Below are 16,035 nucleotides of genomic sequence, written 5' to 3'. Positions count from 1 at the left end.
TAGGGGGTAACATGACAGTAGTAATTTCCTTTGAACCCAATTTCCACAACTCATGTGAACAGAGAGAAGGGCACAGACCCTACCTCAACAAACCTGGCCCATTGAGTCCTCAAGGACAGCATCCTCACACTCTACCAGTCTGATACATCCCCCCCCCACTTTTGGCAGGAGTCAAGTGGAAGAGTGCTAGGGGCTTTCCCCAGAGATTGGCAGCAGGCTGGGACCCAGCTAAAGCTAACAAGAACCACTGTCTTCAAGTCCCAAAGGACATCCCCCTTGTCACAGTGTAGACTAAGCGGGAATAAACTAGACAAATTGTAATCTTCGCCCCCTTTCCCCCCAGCCCAGGCTACCCCCCAGTCAGAAAAGGCCTCCCCCTAGGGCCTTCAGGAAATCCCCAATCTCCCTCAACTAGAACCATTGTTTAGATTCTCTCCTCCTCGTGGGAAAAATGCATCCAACCACAGTTCTTTATTTTCTTTTTAATTTTCTGAAGGATATTACACCACATATCCCATTGGCAGTAAAGCGCATTCAATGTGTTTTATAAGCCAAACAGTCACTTTGTTTAAGCAAACACTTACAAAGTAAAAATAAAACCACAAAATAATGAACTGCATGTTCATAACATACAAAAAATCCGCTGCCTACTCAGTAGGTAAACTACAACATTCCAACTCCTGAATAGTATTTATAAATTTACATTTTCAGTTACAAAAATAGACTTTTGAGAGTTCAGATTTAGTTTAGTTTTTGTTTTTTGCTGCTTACATTCCAGAGAAATGAAGGAGCTCAGCCCTCTTTCCCCATTCTTGCTCCCAAAGCCTCCCTGGAATCATCTTTCCCTGCCTCCCCACCCCATTAAGGCCAGAGGTGGGTATAATACTCATTCCTACACAACTGTACGTGTCAAGGCGTCAGCGAGGCATTCACACAAAAAGGCACCAAACATGAAACTTTGAAAACAAAATAAGGGGGGGGAACCTCCAAAGGAAAAAAAAAACTTTTTTTTTTGCCACATGTGAGAGTACAAGTTGGTTTGATATTTACAAAGTAAACGGAACATCACTCTGACACATGCTGATTAATACCTAAAAATTGCTGTTTCAAAAAGAAGCTTCAAACTCATCATCACAGCATCTCACAAAAAAAATTACTGTTGCTCAACTTTTTTCTTTGCTTTTTTTTCCCCTTAAACAAAATGAGGCCCATTTAACTCCAAATAATTACAATATGAATATGCAAATTGTCTTCACATCAAGAGTACCCAAGAAAAACAAAATCCATGGCACAGACACTGTACAGGGGCAAAAAGGAAAGGGATTGAGCTTCAAAGCTCAGTTTCCCTATCTTACCAACTTCTAGCATCAAAGGGAGGGATGGGGAGGGCAATGATGGAAATGAAACTGAAATGATATATCCAAAAATCCATGCAGGTCAAGTCCTTTGAGTAGAAGGTGAAGAACTTGGACATGGTTTGTTTCAGGCAGCTGAAGTCAAAGGGTAATAAGGGGATGATGAAAATGGGAAACAGGGTAGAAAGGGTTATTGGTGAATATTCCCCACTCATACTTTGGGGACTGGAGAACAAGGGGGTCAGAACTCTTTAAGGTATAAGAGTTCCTCTCCCCTTCCCCACCTGGCCATCTTCCCCTCCTGTCCCAGTTGAGTCTCATGAAGGGGTTTTTTTGGTTATTTTTTTTTTAGCATATTTCAATTGTCCTGGGAGAAAATGTGGCCGTCATGTCCGAAAGCGCTGTTGATGCGCTGAAGGAGTTGGTGACGGCTGAGGAGGGGAAGCTGGTAATGCCTTGGGGTGGAAAGGCAGAGGTGACAGAGGAGTACGTGGTAGCCACAGAGGGTGAGGGGAAGCCACTGTGCACTGGAGAGGGGTAGGATGATGACACAGGAGAAGAATAGGAGGTGGGTACTGGAGATGGGTAGGAAGTGGTAGCAGGGGATGGGTAGGAGGTAGTGACAGGGGATGGGTATGAAGAGAGGGAGGAGGAGGCCACAGAGGCCGAGACACCCTTGTCTGCTTTCTTTTCTTTCTGTCGAAGGTGAATCTTTGTGTGCCTCTTTCGCTCATCACTCCTGGCAAACTTTCTCCCACAGATGTCACAGGCAAAGGGCTTCTCTCCCGTGTGAGTACGGATGTGAGTGGTGAGGTGGTCACTTCGGCTGAAATTTCGCATGCAGATGCGGCACTGGAAGGGCTTCTGGCCTGTGTGGATTCGGATATGGCGAGTCAGCTCATCGGAACGAGAAAAGCGCCTGTCACAGGACTCCACCGGGCAGGCGTAGGGGCGCTCGTGGGGGGGGGTCTTGCTGGGCCTGTTAGGGTACTTGCGCATTCGACTTGGCTTGACAAGCTGAGATTGATAAGTGGTGTTGAGGGTCTTCAGATCTTGGGAGCCAGTCTGTGTGGCAAAAGCCTTGATGGTGGAGAGCGGGGTGAGGGAAGGCTGGGCTCGGCTCTCCAAACTTGGAAAGGGTTTCTGGTCTGGTGGGACCAAGCCCAACTCACCCTGCTGCTGTGGGAACAGATAGTCTGGAATTATGGGCACCTGGAAGCTGCCCTTGGAAGTGGGATAAGCAGGTGGTGGGTACTGGAGAGCTGAGCCTGCAGAGTTAGGGAAGGCCTGGCTTTGGGGCTCAGGAAAGATTTCAGGGTTGGGAGTGGGGAATGTGGGAGCTGCTGAGTAGATGGGGCTGCTCTCACTGGACTGCACTGCACAGCTCAGTGGGGGACTCTGTGAGGAAGAGGCAGAGGAGGCTGTTGGAGATGGAGCTGCTGACGAGGTGGCCGGTGGGTTACTCATGCTCACAAGTCCACTGACCAGGCTGAAAAGCGGCTCTGGCCAGAGAGTGTTGCCACTGTTGGGGGCTGGCTCCAAGGAGAATCGGCCAGTGTAGGTAATTGGGGGCAACCGGGTGGGCTGATTAGGATAGCTTGTCTCCGATAGCACCTTCTCCGTGTTCAGTGGGATATCAGGAAAAGTGTCTAGTGAGGAGGAAAGAACAACCCGTGTTACTGGAGCAAGATCTTATTTGGAGAGGTAAAGAGCTGCTACTGGCTGCTGCTGCTGCCATTGACTACTGGGCTGGTTAATAATTGATAGCAGCAGATTGCAATGTTCCTGGAAGAGCTCCAGCACCAGAGCCCATTTCAACAACAGCTGACGCAAATATGGAGAATCCCCCCCTCTACTGCAGTTACCAGCGCTCTGCATCACAGTAGGCAAGGGATTCCCGGCTAGTCCTGCCGCCTCCCCAGCAACACCGGGACCCCTCCTCCCCCCTTCTCCCCCTTCCTAGCCCATCACTATAGGGGACAGAGGGGTGACTCTTGTCTAGAGAGAGCTCATTTTTCCTCCTCAAAACAAGTCCTCCTCCACCCCCACCCACGCAACCCCAGCACATCTCCAGCCAAAACAACAGCCCAGGGATCCTCCACCGGGCATGCCCCGGTTCCAGGGCAGTACTTAGCCTCATAGAGGCGGTGTAGGGGGGTATAGCTTCTTCCTCAGACAAACTCTCTCCTGGGCACAAACCCCTGGGGGCTGAGAAAATGAGATGGGGACCTTATTTCGGTTTTGTTTGTTTGATCTCGGAAGGCTAGGAAAGTGCCTTCTCCCAAATAGTAGCAAAGAACCCGGGGCTGGGAGGAAGAGGAAAGGGGAAGGAAGTCCATTGCTCTGGGCCACTGCTTACCTGCAGCCAGGTGCTCGAAGTGCTGCTCGTTGGCTTCCCCTTGGGGATTGAAACCACCCGTGCTGCTGCTGCTGTTGCTGCCTCCTCCACCACCTCCCCCACCACCACTGCCTTCAGGCGGTCCGCCGGCGGCGCCAAGAAACTGGGGCCCCCCCGAACTCAGCAGCATCATCTCCTCCAGCTTAGGATAGTTGTCCATGGTGGGGGAGTGAGGGAATGAGCTGAAGGGATCGGAGATCTGCAGCGGGGACATCAGCTGCATCTCTGCCTTGGCCGCAGCCATTCTGGACGGGGCGGACGCGGGGTTAGGGCCGGAGGGGCACTTGTGCGGGGACTGGGCAGTTCACATGCGGGGTTCAGTGGAGCATGATAAGGAGGCAAAAAATAAATTTTTTTTTGGAGGGGGCTTCCTCCGAGCTCTGCCCCCGCAGGCTGCTGAGTGCGGAGGTGGCGCTGCTGCTGTTTGCGGAGGATGGGGCTGGTCCCGGCGGCTGCGGCGGCTTGTTGCTGCTGCTGCTGCGGTGGCGACGGCTGCGGCGGCTCCCCCACTTCTGCTGCCTGGAATCTCTCGCAACTCCCCCGGATCCGCCTCTATTTGAAGGGTTTGGAGTTGTCAGGCTCCTCCCCCTTCCTGACGTACATGGCTATATATGGGAAGCAGGAAGCCCTTATATGGCAGGGCGGGACAGGAGGACCCGACGTGACGCGAGGCCTCCCCTCTCTCCTCCCCTCCCCCCGCTCTCCCTCGCCCCCTGGACTCCGGGGATCCCGAGACTCGAGCCTGAGCCAGGAACTCCCGGGGCCAGCTTCGAGGCCCCGGTGCTCAATCAGGCCTGCTGGGGCTCCCGCCAGGGCAGTGTTTTCCCCAACCCCCCAGACCTCGGTTCCCTCCTCCCACTTCCCCCCTCCCACCCCTCCTCTGCCGGAAGCCCCGGGCAGCCGGGCCATATTGGGCCGCACCAAATAAGGCACTGCCCAAATAAGGTCGGTTCCGGCGGGGGATCCTTCCTGCTCCATATATGGTGTTTCCGGGCCCCTGCTCTTCGCTACCTCCCTCCTCCTCTCTTCTCCCTCCCCGCCTGTACCGAGAGAGGGGAGCCCGAGCGGGGGTGGGGGTGGGGGGGAAGGGAGACGGCGGGCGGGGGCAGGAATGCCGGGGCACTGGGGCCGACAGCTCCAGCCGATCTCCCCACGGGGACTGCATTGCCCTAGGCTGGGGAGGCTGGGAAACCCCGGTCCCTGGGGCGGGGGCGAGGGCGAGCCCGGGCTCGGGAGCTCAGCCGTCATCCCCGGGTTTACCCGCCCACCTCCTGGGACCGTGGGAGCCGAGCGGGGAGGGGAGGAGTAGACTGGGCGAAGGGGGCAGAGGCCGTGGCCGGGAGGGGCGGGGCAAGGACACCCGTGGTTTCAGGCCGTGGGAGAAGAGCTGCCTCTGGAGCAAAAAAGAAAGAAATCGGAGTCTGGGGCTTCTCCATTCCTTTTCTGCATGCAGCCCCCACCTCATTTGCAGTCTTCTAAGCCCTAGTCCCCGTGGGATAGGAGGGGCGGGAGCAGCTCGTTTTATGCACCTGTTAGAGGAGGCGGGCAGGAGGTACTGCACTGTCCCCAGGTTAGCCTTTTGAGTTTTGAGCCGGGTCTTGGGTCAGGGGCAGGAATCCTTCTTGAGCCGCCTTTTAGGAGCCTTTAGAAGGGGGCTTACTTGGGACATCAAACTGTAAGATCCTGGGGGACCCTAAGACCCACCCACCCCCTCCAGCTGTTGGGACTTCGCCAGCTCCTCCTGCAGAAAAGGCTTGGAAGCTCCCTTTCCAACCCCCTCGAAGCCAGGGAGTTGTGTTTCCGTTTGGGGAATAGTGTAGGGTTGAAGGGAATCCCGTTTTTCAGGGCCAAGGGTCGCCAACTCCCTCTCTTCTCCCCCCAACACCTCCACCACCGGGTTCCCTTGGAGCTCCAGGGCAGAGCCTTGGGGAGATGGGGGAGAGGACCCGAGTGGAGGAAGTTTCCCCCATAGTCCAAGCCAAAAACTGGCCACTGGGGCGGGCCCGGGAATGGGGAAGAGGATGGGGTCGGGGGGTACGTCTAGATATGTTTGGGAAAACAAATGCTGCAGAGAGCTGGGGCGGGACCGCCCAGCGATGTATGAAACCCGGAGACTCGGTCTAGTGGCCCCAATTTGGGGGGGGGGGTCTGGGGTGGAGTGGTGAGGATGCAGGGGCATTTCGACTCAGTGCTGCCCTCTTCCCATCTCTGGTGAGAGGAGTCCAGAGGTTAGGCGATTGAAGCGGTCACTCCAGTCTCCTGGGGCCAGAAGGGAAGCAGAGAAAGGAGGAGAGGCGGACGGGGGGAGCCGAGAGAGGCCTTCCACCACCGCTTTCTGTCCTCTCTTCCCCTAGCTGCTCGGCACCCGGCCAGACTGGGGGAGACTCCGACGCAGTGAACACGAAGTGAGCAGGCGCCGCCAGCTCGGGCTCCCCCCCGCAGTCCCCGGGGATCCGCCGCCGCTGCCGAGGCAGCCCAGACACCGGGATCTCCCCACTGCTGCCGGGGCTGGAAGTCTGAGCCAGCCGCCCCCACTCCTGCCTCCTCCCTTTTATAGGGGCAAAGAAATAAGAGGAGGGAATTTCTGCTAGGTTCCTCAGGACCAAGATAACTAGAAGGAAAGTTCCCCTGCCCCCTCCCTCCTCCAAAACAACGAACACTTCACCACCACTACCAGCTCCACCCTACGGGTCCATTCAGCTGCCTCCTTCCTTTCTAGTCCCAAGAAGGAGAAACGGTTTCCTTGGAGGAGTGAAGCCTCTGATCTTGGGTCGGGGGCTGATTTCCAGGATTCCGCTAGAATTGCATCCCCTGCCCTACAAAGCTATTGTCGTAAATCTAACGGAAGTATCTTTTGGGGATGGGGGGGGGAAGCCGAAGCATGGAGCAAACCTCAGGGTTACTGAAATCAGAGAAAGGATAGGAGCCAGGGTCTTCAAGCACCTAGCTGTCGATCACTTTTGAAGTAGTCGATGGATGGGTTTCTTTAAATTGCAAAAAGGAAAGATTTTCTCCATTTTCTTCCCAGTGTGTTTTTTTTAACTCTTCGTTTTAATCGGCCCAGGAATGAAGCCCCATTTTATACAAGGTGTTTCAAAAGTCTCAGTGTAATTTTAAACTTTGCAAGCCTTTTATTTATCCAGATTTTAAAAGGACCCAGTCGTAAACTCCCCCCCATCGCCCCCGAGACAGTAATATGCCTATTCCTCCCCAACTACACCTACCCTATTTGCCCCTTCCAGGAAACAGGTGTGATATAGGTACAACTAGAAGAAGGGTCAATGAATTGTGATATTTGATAATTGTGAAACTGATGGGACTCTCCCAAGGCTATGCCACCCAGCCTTTGGGTCCCTGGTAGGTCTTCTCTTAAACCATTATAGGCAGTTGATTTTCTCCCTCTCTCTCTCTTTCAAGCTCTCTCTAAGGAGACAAGAGGTATAACAATCTGGCTGGCATAAAGTTCTCTGTAATATCTACATGAAATCCCTACATTGCCCCAGAAACCCATTCCTTTGTGGGTTGAGTGGGTGAGAATCAAAGGCAGAGTTAAAACAATCAAAAAAGCATAGGGAATAGAAGCCTGGAAACTCCAAGGTCTGTAATACTCTTTGGGGAAAATATATTCATCCATATAAGCTGCTATGCAAATGTCACCATAATGCTTCTGCAGGGTTCTTGTGAAAGCCCCAGAGGTGGCTTGGTCTGAGAATTCAGATCCATCACCATTATCATCAACAATAAGCATTTACTGACATACACTGAGGGTACAGATGAATGACAGATGAATGAGGAACCACTTGCTTGTGGAATTCACAGAGGATACTTCAAAAAATGTGCTCCACGACTCTGAAGGGCTGTATCTCATCAATGTAGATATTCCCTTCAATAATGCACGTAACAATTCATTCATGCCGGACCATCTAGTGTGACTGTAATCTAGAGTCTAATCTGGGGCTGGGGAGCCTGCGGCCTCGAGGCCACATGTGGGCTGGTTCCCCACCCCTGGTTTAGTCCATGTACTTCCTAGATTCACTATAGGGGGTTCCACTCATCGTGGAGGGAGCTTTCTTGTTCTCTTGACGTTGCTTGAATACCAGTGAAGCCTATGCACTGTCCAACTTTCCCTCTTGCTACACGACCTGTTCATCTTTTTTTCCAGTCATAAGTTTCTCTGATGACACCCTTTCACTTCTCCTCTTGCGCAATTCCTCATATGTAATGTTGTTGAAGCCTACTCATGCCCATCATGCATTATTCCTTTGCCATTGGGAGATTGTGGATAACACCAGAAATATATCAGTGTTCAACCTTTGAGGGAAAAACAAAGGTTTGGGGCCATCAGAAGAACTCTGCAGTTTCTCAGAGGCAACGAAACCTCTTTCTCCTGTTCAGTTCTGGGATCAGTCAGTTTATGCTTCATTTGCAGTGCCAGGCCATGTATAGCAATGAACGAACTCCATGGAGTTGTCCATCCAACTAAATAGTCGTTTGGGCAATAGACATTCCTCATCCACTTGTTTTTTCCCTGTGTGAATAATTATGCCAAAATCTGAAAGATTATGAGTCTCATTTTGGAAGCGCTACAGTGTTCCAGGGCTTAAGGAAGCCAGCATAATGTTGTCTGCAACATAGCTTCAAGATACTTCAAAATATATGGACAACAAATAGCAATACAAATTGTTGTTCAGTTGTGTCCAACTTTTTGTGACCCCATTTCAGATTTTCTTGGCAGAGGTACTGGTTTGCCATTTCCTTCTCCAGTTCATCTTATAGATAAGGTTTGCCATTTCCTTCTCCAGTTCATCTTATAGATAAGGAAACTGAGGCAAACAGGGTTAAGTGACTTGCCCAGGGTCACAGCTAGTAATTAATTGTCTGAGGCTGGATTTGAACTCAGGAAGATGAGCGTTCCTTACTCCAGGCCTGGCGCTCTGTGCACTACGGTGCCATCTAGTTGCCCGCAATACAAAAGGTAAGTGTCATATAAGGACTATAGACAGTAAGTAAGAAGTTCAAGGAAGGCTGAGATGATGGAGGGCTGGATGGCCTGGAGAGGTGTCCTGGAGGAAGCAGGTCCTGGGTGTTCATTTGTGAAATGAGATAATGAGATTTGATGATTCTCTACAGTTTCTTGCAACTCTTAACATTCTGTGATTCCACTTGAGCCTTGAAATAAAAAAAAAGTTGGATTTAAGTAAGCAAGTGTGTGTGGAAGGACTGGGGTGAGAATAATAAACCTATAGATGGAGTGTAATAGGTGAATGTTGGGAACTATAACTGGGCAGCTAGCTGGTGTTATGGCTAGAGTTCGGGGCCTGGAGTTAGGAAGACTCATCTTCCTTGAGTTCAAATCAGGCCTCAGATACTTAGTAGCTGTGTGACCCTGGGCAAGTCACCTAACTGTTTGCCTCAGCTTCCTCCTCTGTAAAACGAGCTGGTGAAGGAAACGGCAAACCGCTCCAGTACCTTTGCCAAGAAAACTCCACAGGGGGTCGTGAAAAGTTGGCCATCAATCACTGGAAACGACTGAACAACAACAACAACAATGGGAAATAGAAAGTGGAAGATTTATTGAAATGAGGGAGGACTAGAGGAACTTGATCAGTTTTGTAGAAAGAGCCTTAGATTTAGAGTCATAGGACCTGAATTCCCATCCTATTCTGCCATTTACTACTTACATGACTTGAGGCAAGTCACTAACCCTCTTTTGTTCTGTTTCCTCATCTGTGAAATAAAAATGACTTCTAAGGTCCTTTCTAAAAGGATCTTTCTAAAATCTAAAATCCTTCTAAAAAATGTACTGAGTTCCAGAAAAAGGGAATTGAACATCATAACCAGCTGATGAGGTTTAGAGCTAAGCAAAGATTAGACACCAGCAATTTCTCTTGGGCAAGAAAGGCCACATACAAATATGGCAGCTTCCTCCCATCTTGTGCCCTTCCCTTGACCCTACTATTTCTGTCTTTCATCTAGCTGTTGCCTCTCCTGGCTCAACACAGTAACCCTGAATGGAGCAGCAGGCTTGTGAGTGGCCTTGGCCTGTCCAACCTTTCTGCCAGGGGACCTTTGTCTCTGGTAACTCTGTGGAGTTGGATTTGGGATTATTCTTTAAAAAAAAAATCAATAACATTCTTCACAGTAACAGCAACATTGTGCGACGACCAACTTTGATAGACTTAGCTCTTCTCAGCAATGCAGTGATCTAAGACAATTCCAAGGGACCCATGGTGGAAAACGCCATCTGCATCCAGAGAAAGAACTATGGAGTCTGAATGCAGTTGGAAGCATTCTTTTCTCTCTCTTTTTCTAATTTTTTTCTTTCTTGTGGTTTTCCCCTTTTGTTCTGATTCTTCTTTCACAACATGACTAATGTGGAAATATGTTTAATATGATTGTACATGCATAGCCTGTATCAGATTGCTTGCCATCTTGGGAAGGGGGAAGGGGAAGGAGGGAAAAAATCGGGAACTCAAAATCTTATAAAAGTAAATGTTGCAAACGATCTTTACACGTAATTGGAAGAAATAAAATACTATTAAGTGGAAAAATTCTTTTTAAAAATCGATAGTCTGGATTAGCTGTGTTACTGAAGATGTGGAATATTCTTTTGACCAGGCGTGTGGAAGGGAGACAAAGTAATATAATGAAGCATGGCAGATTGGGCTCCATTGGAAAGTCAGAGAGAAAGAAAGTCCAAACCATCCCCACCCCTCCCCAATGCTTTGACCTTCTCCCCCAGGGCCTTAGCTGAGAAAAGGACACTTGGAGGAAAACAAACCCCCCTTTTTCCATCACAACTTCCGCCCAGCTACGTCAGCATGGCTCCCCATCAGCTTGGGCCCCACGGTTTATTTTTGTGACTGGGGCTCAGGAAGTGACTCTTTCTGTCTCCGACTTGAGTAGTTGTCACACTTTCCAATGGCTGACAGAGTGACAGGCACCAGCCGGAAACACTGAGGAGCCTGACCTTAAATGGGAGGTTAGTGGGATCCCAAATCTAGTCCCATTATCTGCTGGGAACCTCTAAAAACCTGGGGGAGGAACTGGGGGTTGGGGAGAGAATGGGAAGGAGGCAGAATTTAGGGCAAAACCAGGACTGGGGTGGGGCAAATGGGGCAACCAGTAGGGAGGGGAGAAGCGTGGGAAGTTATAAAAGAGGAGTGAGGGGGACACAGAAAGAAATAGGAAAGACAAAAGAAACTTAGAGAGAACAATATACATGATGTTGGAAGGGCCCATAGAAATCATGTAGTCCATTCTGTTTGCTTTTTAGAAATGAGGAAACTGTGGCCTAGAGTGCTTATGGCTTGCCTGACACCGCAGAGTGAATGGCAGCACTGCTACTAAATTTCAGGTCATTTAGAAAGAGAAAAGATTTTAGACCATTTCAGGGCAGTGCAGAGGCCTTTCAGGTTTCCAAAATGTGTGCTCTGCATTACTGATGGTCAAGACAGCTACTGCAAAAGGTTACAGGGTGAGTAATCTTGGAAAGGTTGGGGGGGGGTCCTCATCACATGTTTAAAGGATACTATCAGTCAACAAATAATTATTAAGTACCTACTGTGTGTCAGGTGGTGACATAGGTTGCCACTGACAAAAGAACAAGGGAACAGGCTTGTCTTTTCTTGAAAAGAAAATGGATTTTTAGGGAGAACAAGGTCAAATTTAAGCTGTAGTCTTGGGGAGTTTAGTTGAGGTCTTTGGAAACTTCCTCACTGCCAGCTGGGAGAGGTCAGGGCATGTGACGTTGGGAGATGGTGAAGTCTGCTCTTACCCAGATTTGTCTAAGGAAAGGAGAGCTCTTTTTGTTTACAGGTATCTTGTAGCTGGCATGATCCTCAAGGTCACTAAAGGGTTCTTCTACCCTGGGGAGGAGACATGACCCCAGAGATGCCATTGGCTCATTTTTATTTCCCAGCCGTTTTTCGTTACCCTAAGTGAGAGGTCCAGTCAATGGCAGGCACCTCTGCTTGGTCCTCTCCTGCCTGTCACCAGCCCTGGGCTCTGGGCACAAAGGACAATCCAGGATTCTCTCTGCTGTTTCCCTCTGGAGTGTGCTGTGAAGGTTGGCTGCAGAAATCTCTGGAAGCTGCTTGTGAAGGCAGAGGGAGGAGAGCATTACATAAGAGCCCACCGATGGCCAGGAAGTAAAGAGCAGCCTTTAGATTAGAAAGGCGGTGTTTTAATCCAGCCCCAAAAAGGCAGGAATAGAAACTGCATGTTATTTCTGTTTCCCTCCTCACCACCCCCTGCACTTCCCAGGCCAAGCTGCTCTGGCTTCTAGCCTTTCCATGGGTTAACGCGGGTTGTTTGGGAATTTCAGGAAGGACTGATTCAGCCTTGGGTGGGGTGGTGGGCTCTGTGGGGGGCACACACAGAGTACACACTGTGGGACATACTCACAGACACCCTGGACAGCTGATCAAACCCCAAAATTCAGTACCCCAAGAGCGTGTTTCCATCCCATACAATGAAGTGACTGGAAAAGGAGGAGGCGAGAATTTTGTAATTAGAGGGGGTCAGGTCTCCTACAATCATAAAGCATCCGAGTTACTGGCCAAAGTTAGAGAGTGGTTGAATGGTGAGCCAGACCTGGAACAAGCTAGAGAGACTTAGGTTGCAATCTCAGCTCTATCACTTACCAGCTGTGTGACCTTGACAAAGGAACTAACCCTCTCTGGGCCTCAGCTTCTTCATCTGTAGAATAAAGATAAGCATACCTGTAGTACTTACCTCCCAATTGCGTTGTGAGGATCAAATGCAATATTTTGTAAAATACTTTGAATACTTTAAAAGTCAATTCAGCAGGTATTAAGTACCAAGCTCAATGTTTGGCCAGGGAATAAGAAAGAAAGAAAGGAAGAGAGAGAGAAAGAGAGAGACAGAGAGAGAGAGAGACAGAGACAGAGACACAGAGAGAGAGAGGGGAGAGAGAGAGGGAGAGAGAGAGAGAGAGAGAGACAGAGAGAGACAGAGAGACAGAGACAGAGAGAGACAGAGAGACAGAGACAGAGACACAGAGAGAGAGGGGAGAGAGAGAGAGAGAGGGAGAGAGACAGAGACAGAGACAGAGAGAGACAGAGACAGAGACAGAGACACAGAGAGAGACAGAGACAGAGACAGAGACACAGAGAGAGAGAGGGAGGGAGAGAGAGACAGAGAGAGACAGAGACACAGACACAGAGAGAGGGAGAGAGAGAGAGAGAGAGGAATATCTTGTCCTCAAGATTATGTTCTATAAAAAGGAAAATATAATCAAATATTCACATGAGTGAGTAATCTTGGAAAAGTGGGGGCTCAATCCACGTTTAAAGGATATTGTTGGGGCAGCTAGGTGGTGCAGTGGATAGAGCACTGGCCCTGGAGTCAGGAGGACCTGAGTTCAAATGTGATCTCAGAGCAGATACTTGAAGCTTACTAGCTGTGTGACCCTGGGCAAGCCACTTAACCCCAGTTGCCCTGCCAGAAAAACAAACAAACAAACAAAATAGTTAAAGGATATTGTCAGTCAACAAGCAACTATTAAGTGCCTACTGTGTGCCAGGTGCTGATGGTAGGTTGCCACCGACAAGGGAACAGGCTTGTCTTTTCTTAGAAAGAAAGTGGATTTTTAGGGGGAACAAGTCAGATTTAAGCTGCAGTCTTAAGGATTTAGTTGACATTTTTGAAAGAACTTCCTCACTGTGAGCTGGGAAACATCAGGGCATTTTGGGAGGTGGGGGTGTGTGGAAAACACTAAGAACTAGGGAAATTAGGAAAGGCATCTTGTGGAATGTGTGAGAGCGAATAATGTGAAAAATCAGTCTTGGAGCCATATTGTGAAGCACTATAAACGCCAGAAAAGTTTGCATTCTATCTTGGTAGCAGTAGGGAGTGACCTTTTTGAGCAGGGAAGTGACATAGTCAGATTTGTGCTTTAGGAAGATTGATTTAATACTTGTGGGGAGGATAGACTGGAAAGGGGAGAGACTGGATGCTGGAAATCCAACTAATGGCTTATAGAAATAGTTTAGTGGAGGGGTGATAAGGGCCTTAGGCAGATGGGTGTCAAAGTGGATAGAGCAGTGGGCTTGGAATCAAGAAGACTATAATAATAAGACTCTAATATGAATCACAAGAATCAGGAAGACTGTAATAATAAGACTCTAATATAGGACTATAATCACTAGACTAGTCTGGCCTCAGGCCCATGCTAGTTGTATGACAGGCAACTCACTTAACCTTGTTTACCTCAGTTTCTGCCTCTGTAAAATGAGCTGGAGAAGGAAATAACAAACCACACCGGTATCTTTGCCAAGAAACCCCCAAATGGCATCATCAAGACACAACTGAAACTGCACAACAACAATGAAGCCTTCATTGTCTGGGGTTAGGGAGGAAGGAGGATGAGAGAAGAAAGGACTGAGCTGAAAAGGCTGTGTAGTTAGAATCAATTAATTTTGGCAACTGATTGGGTATGTTTGGGTGAGGAAGAATGAGGATTCTAGGATGACTGTATGACAGCCTGTGTGACTCAAAGGCTTGGGGTTCCCTCAATAGAAAGAGAATTTAAAAGAAGGGGTGAGAGTAGGGGGAAAGATAGAGTTCTATTCTGGATGGTTTGAATTGGAGATGCCTATGGGACATATAGGTAGAGATGAAGGAGCAGAGTTGGGGAGATGAAGGCAGGATAAATAGATTTGGGAGGCCTTTTCAGAGATGGGAGTGAGCGCATAGAGGCTCATGAGATAGTCTCCTGAAGAGAGAACAGAAGAAGCCCCAGGAAGAGAAAAGCAAATTTGAGGAGGAATATGGGAGGGATAGGGTTGATCCTACAAAAGAGACTGAGAAGGAAGGCTCGTACAGGGGGCGTAGTATGGCCACCAAAACCAAGGGAAGAGAATACTCAGGAGGAAAAATGATTAGCAAGGTCAAAGGAGGATCAAAACAGATGAGGACAAGATAAGGTCACTGTGACTGTCAGTAACCTCCGACAGGGCAGTTTCATTGGATTGCAGATTGCAAAGGGTTGAGAACTAAGTGGGATGTGAGGAAGTAGAATCAAGGAGTGTGAGCAGTTTTTTTGTTTTTCCCTTTAGAAGTTTGGCTGTGAAAGAAAAGAGAGAGAGAGAGAGAGAGAGAGAGAGAGAGAGAGAGAGAGAGAGAGAGAGAGAGAGAGAGAGAGAGAGAGGGAGAGAGAGAGGAGAGAGAGAGAGAGAGAGAGAGAGAGAGGAGAGAGAGAGAGAGAGACAGAAAGAGAGAGAGACAGAGAGAGAGAGAGAGAGACAGAGAGAGAGAGAGAGAGACAGAGAGAGAGAGAGAGAGAGAGAGAGAGAGAGAGAGAGAGAGAGAGAGAGAGAGAGAGAGAAGATGATAGCAAGGGTGAAGAAAAGGTTTTTTAAGACCTCCATGTTTACAAACAGCATGGTAGGGGTCAATGGATAAAGAGAGGTAGAAAATTAGTGTGTGTGGGGGGGTGATAATTGAAACAGAAGCTTCAGGAAGAAGGGATCAAGGACACAATCAGAAGGTTTGGCTTTACTAAGGAGAAAGACCACCAATTCCTCCAAGGTAGGAGCAAAGGGAAAAGAGAATAGGGTTGATACTGAGGGGATTTGAGATATAAAACTGAGGAAAGGAAAGGATTCATGACTGAAGGCCTCAATTTTTTTCTTTTTTTGTGTGTGAATTATAAAATTCCTCTGCTAAGTGGGAGGGGGGAGATAAGAGGAAGTATGGAACAGTTGATTTAGTGAGATCAGTAGAGAATCCAACCGGGAAGAAGAGTACGGCTGGTATGCAACAGTAAGTCCTCACTTGATGGTGTTGTTCAGTCATTTTTCATCTGTGTCCAACTCTTCATGATTCTATTTGGGGTTTTCTTGGCAAAGATACTGGAGTGCTTTGTCATTTCCTTCTCCAGCTCATTTTACAGATGAGGAAACTGAGGCAAGCATGTGACTTGCCCATGGTCACACAGCTAGGAAGTGTCTGAGGCCAGATTTGAATTCAGGAAGATGAGTCTTCCTGACTCCAGGCCTGGTCCTCTGTGCACTGTGGTACCAACTTAGCTGCCCTTAGTTGATATTAAATAAGATAAACTTGTATTGGACCTAGCTAGCATAGCTTTTGGACTACCTATAGCAGTGCCCAGCAGGAAAATAGGCATTGAGAAGATGGGTGTAGTAGGAATAATCCAAAATTGGAGTCTGGAGAGGGACGGGGGCAGTAGGAATGGGGTGGGAGGGATGGATGGGGGATCAAGGACAGTATAAAATTGAACTAATGAAGGGTCAAGAT

The 16,035-nt window shown here is 48.8% G+C and overlaps 1 protein-coding gene and 1 long non-coding RNA gene across 2 annotated transcripts in view; one reads left to right on the top strand and one right to left on the bottom strand.

The window, feature by feature from the left end:
- Positions 1–467: 467 nt before the first annotated feature.
- Positions 468–4,301, bottom strand: EGR1 (early growth response 1). Its single transcript, XM_021005171.2, has 2 exons — positions 3,715–4,301; positions 468–3,004 (listed from the first exon to the last, which is right to left on the bottom strand). Exons 1-2 carry the CDS (start codon positions 3,995–3,997, stop codon positions 1,704–1,706), a joined length of 1,584 nt encoding a protein of 527 aa, XP_020860830.1. The 5' UTR covers positions 3,998–4,301; the 3' UTR covers positions 468–1,703.
- Positions 4,302–10,644: 6,343 nt separating this feature from the next.
- The window catches only part of LOC144455963 (uncharacterized), a 32,495-nt gene continuing 27,104 nt past the window's right edge, over positions 10,645–16,035 (top strand). The window contains exon 1 of the long non-coding RNA XR_013484865.1: positions 10,645–10,735. This is a non-coding gene — a long non-coding RNA (uncharacterized LOC144455963). The remainder of the gene's footprint in view (positions 10,736–16,035) is intronic.

This window comes from Phascolarctos cinereus, unplaced genomic scaffold (assembly GCF_003287225.1).
Source record: "Phascolarctos cinereus isolate Bilbo 61053 unplaced genomic scaffold, phaCin_HiC Scaffold_2;HRSCAF=192, whole genome shotgun sequence".
Taxonomy (NCBI): Eukaryota; Metazoa; Chordata; class Mammalia; order Diprotodontia; family Phascolarctidae; genus Phascolarctos; species Phascolarctos cinereus.
The sequence above is the reverse complement of the archived record's forward strand: the minus strand, read 5'-3'. Positions and strand labels throughout refer to the sequence as shown.

Excerpts from the sequence above, each read along its gene's own strand:
- EGR1 (XM_021005171.2), bottom strand. The coding sequence starts at position 3,997 with ATGGCTGCGGCCAAGGCAGAGATGCAGCTGATGTCCCCGCTGCAGATC. Across the intron at positions 3,005-3,714 it reads CTTCGAGCACCTGGCTGCAG|ACACTTTTCCTGATATCCCA; the intron begins GTAAGCAGTGGC and ends CCTCCTCACTAG.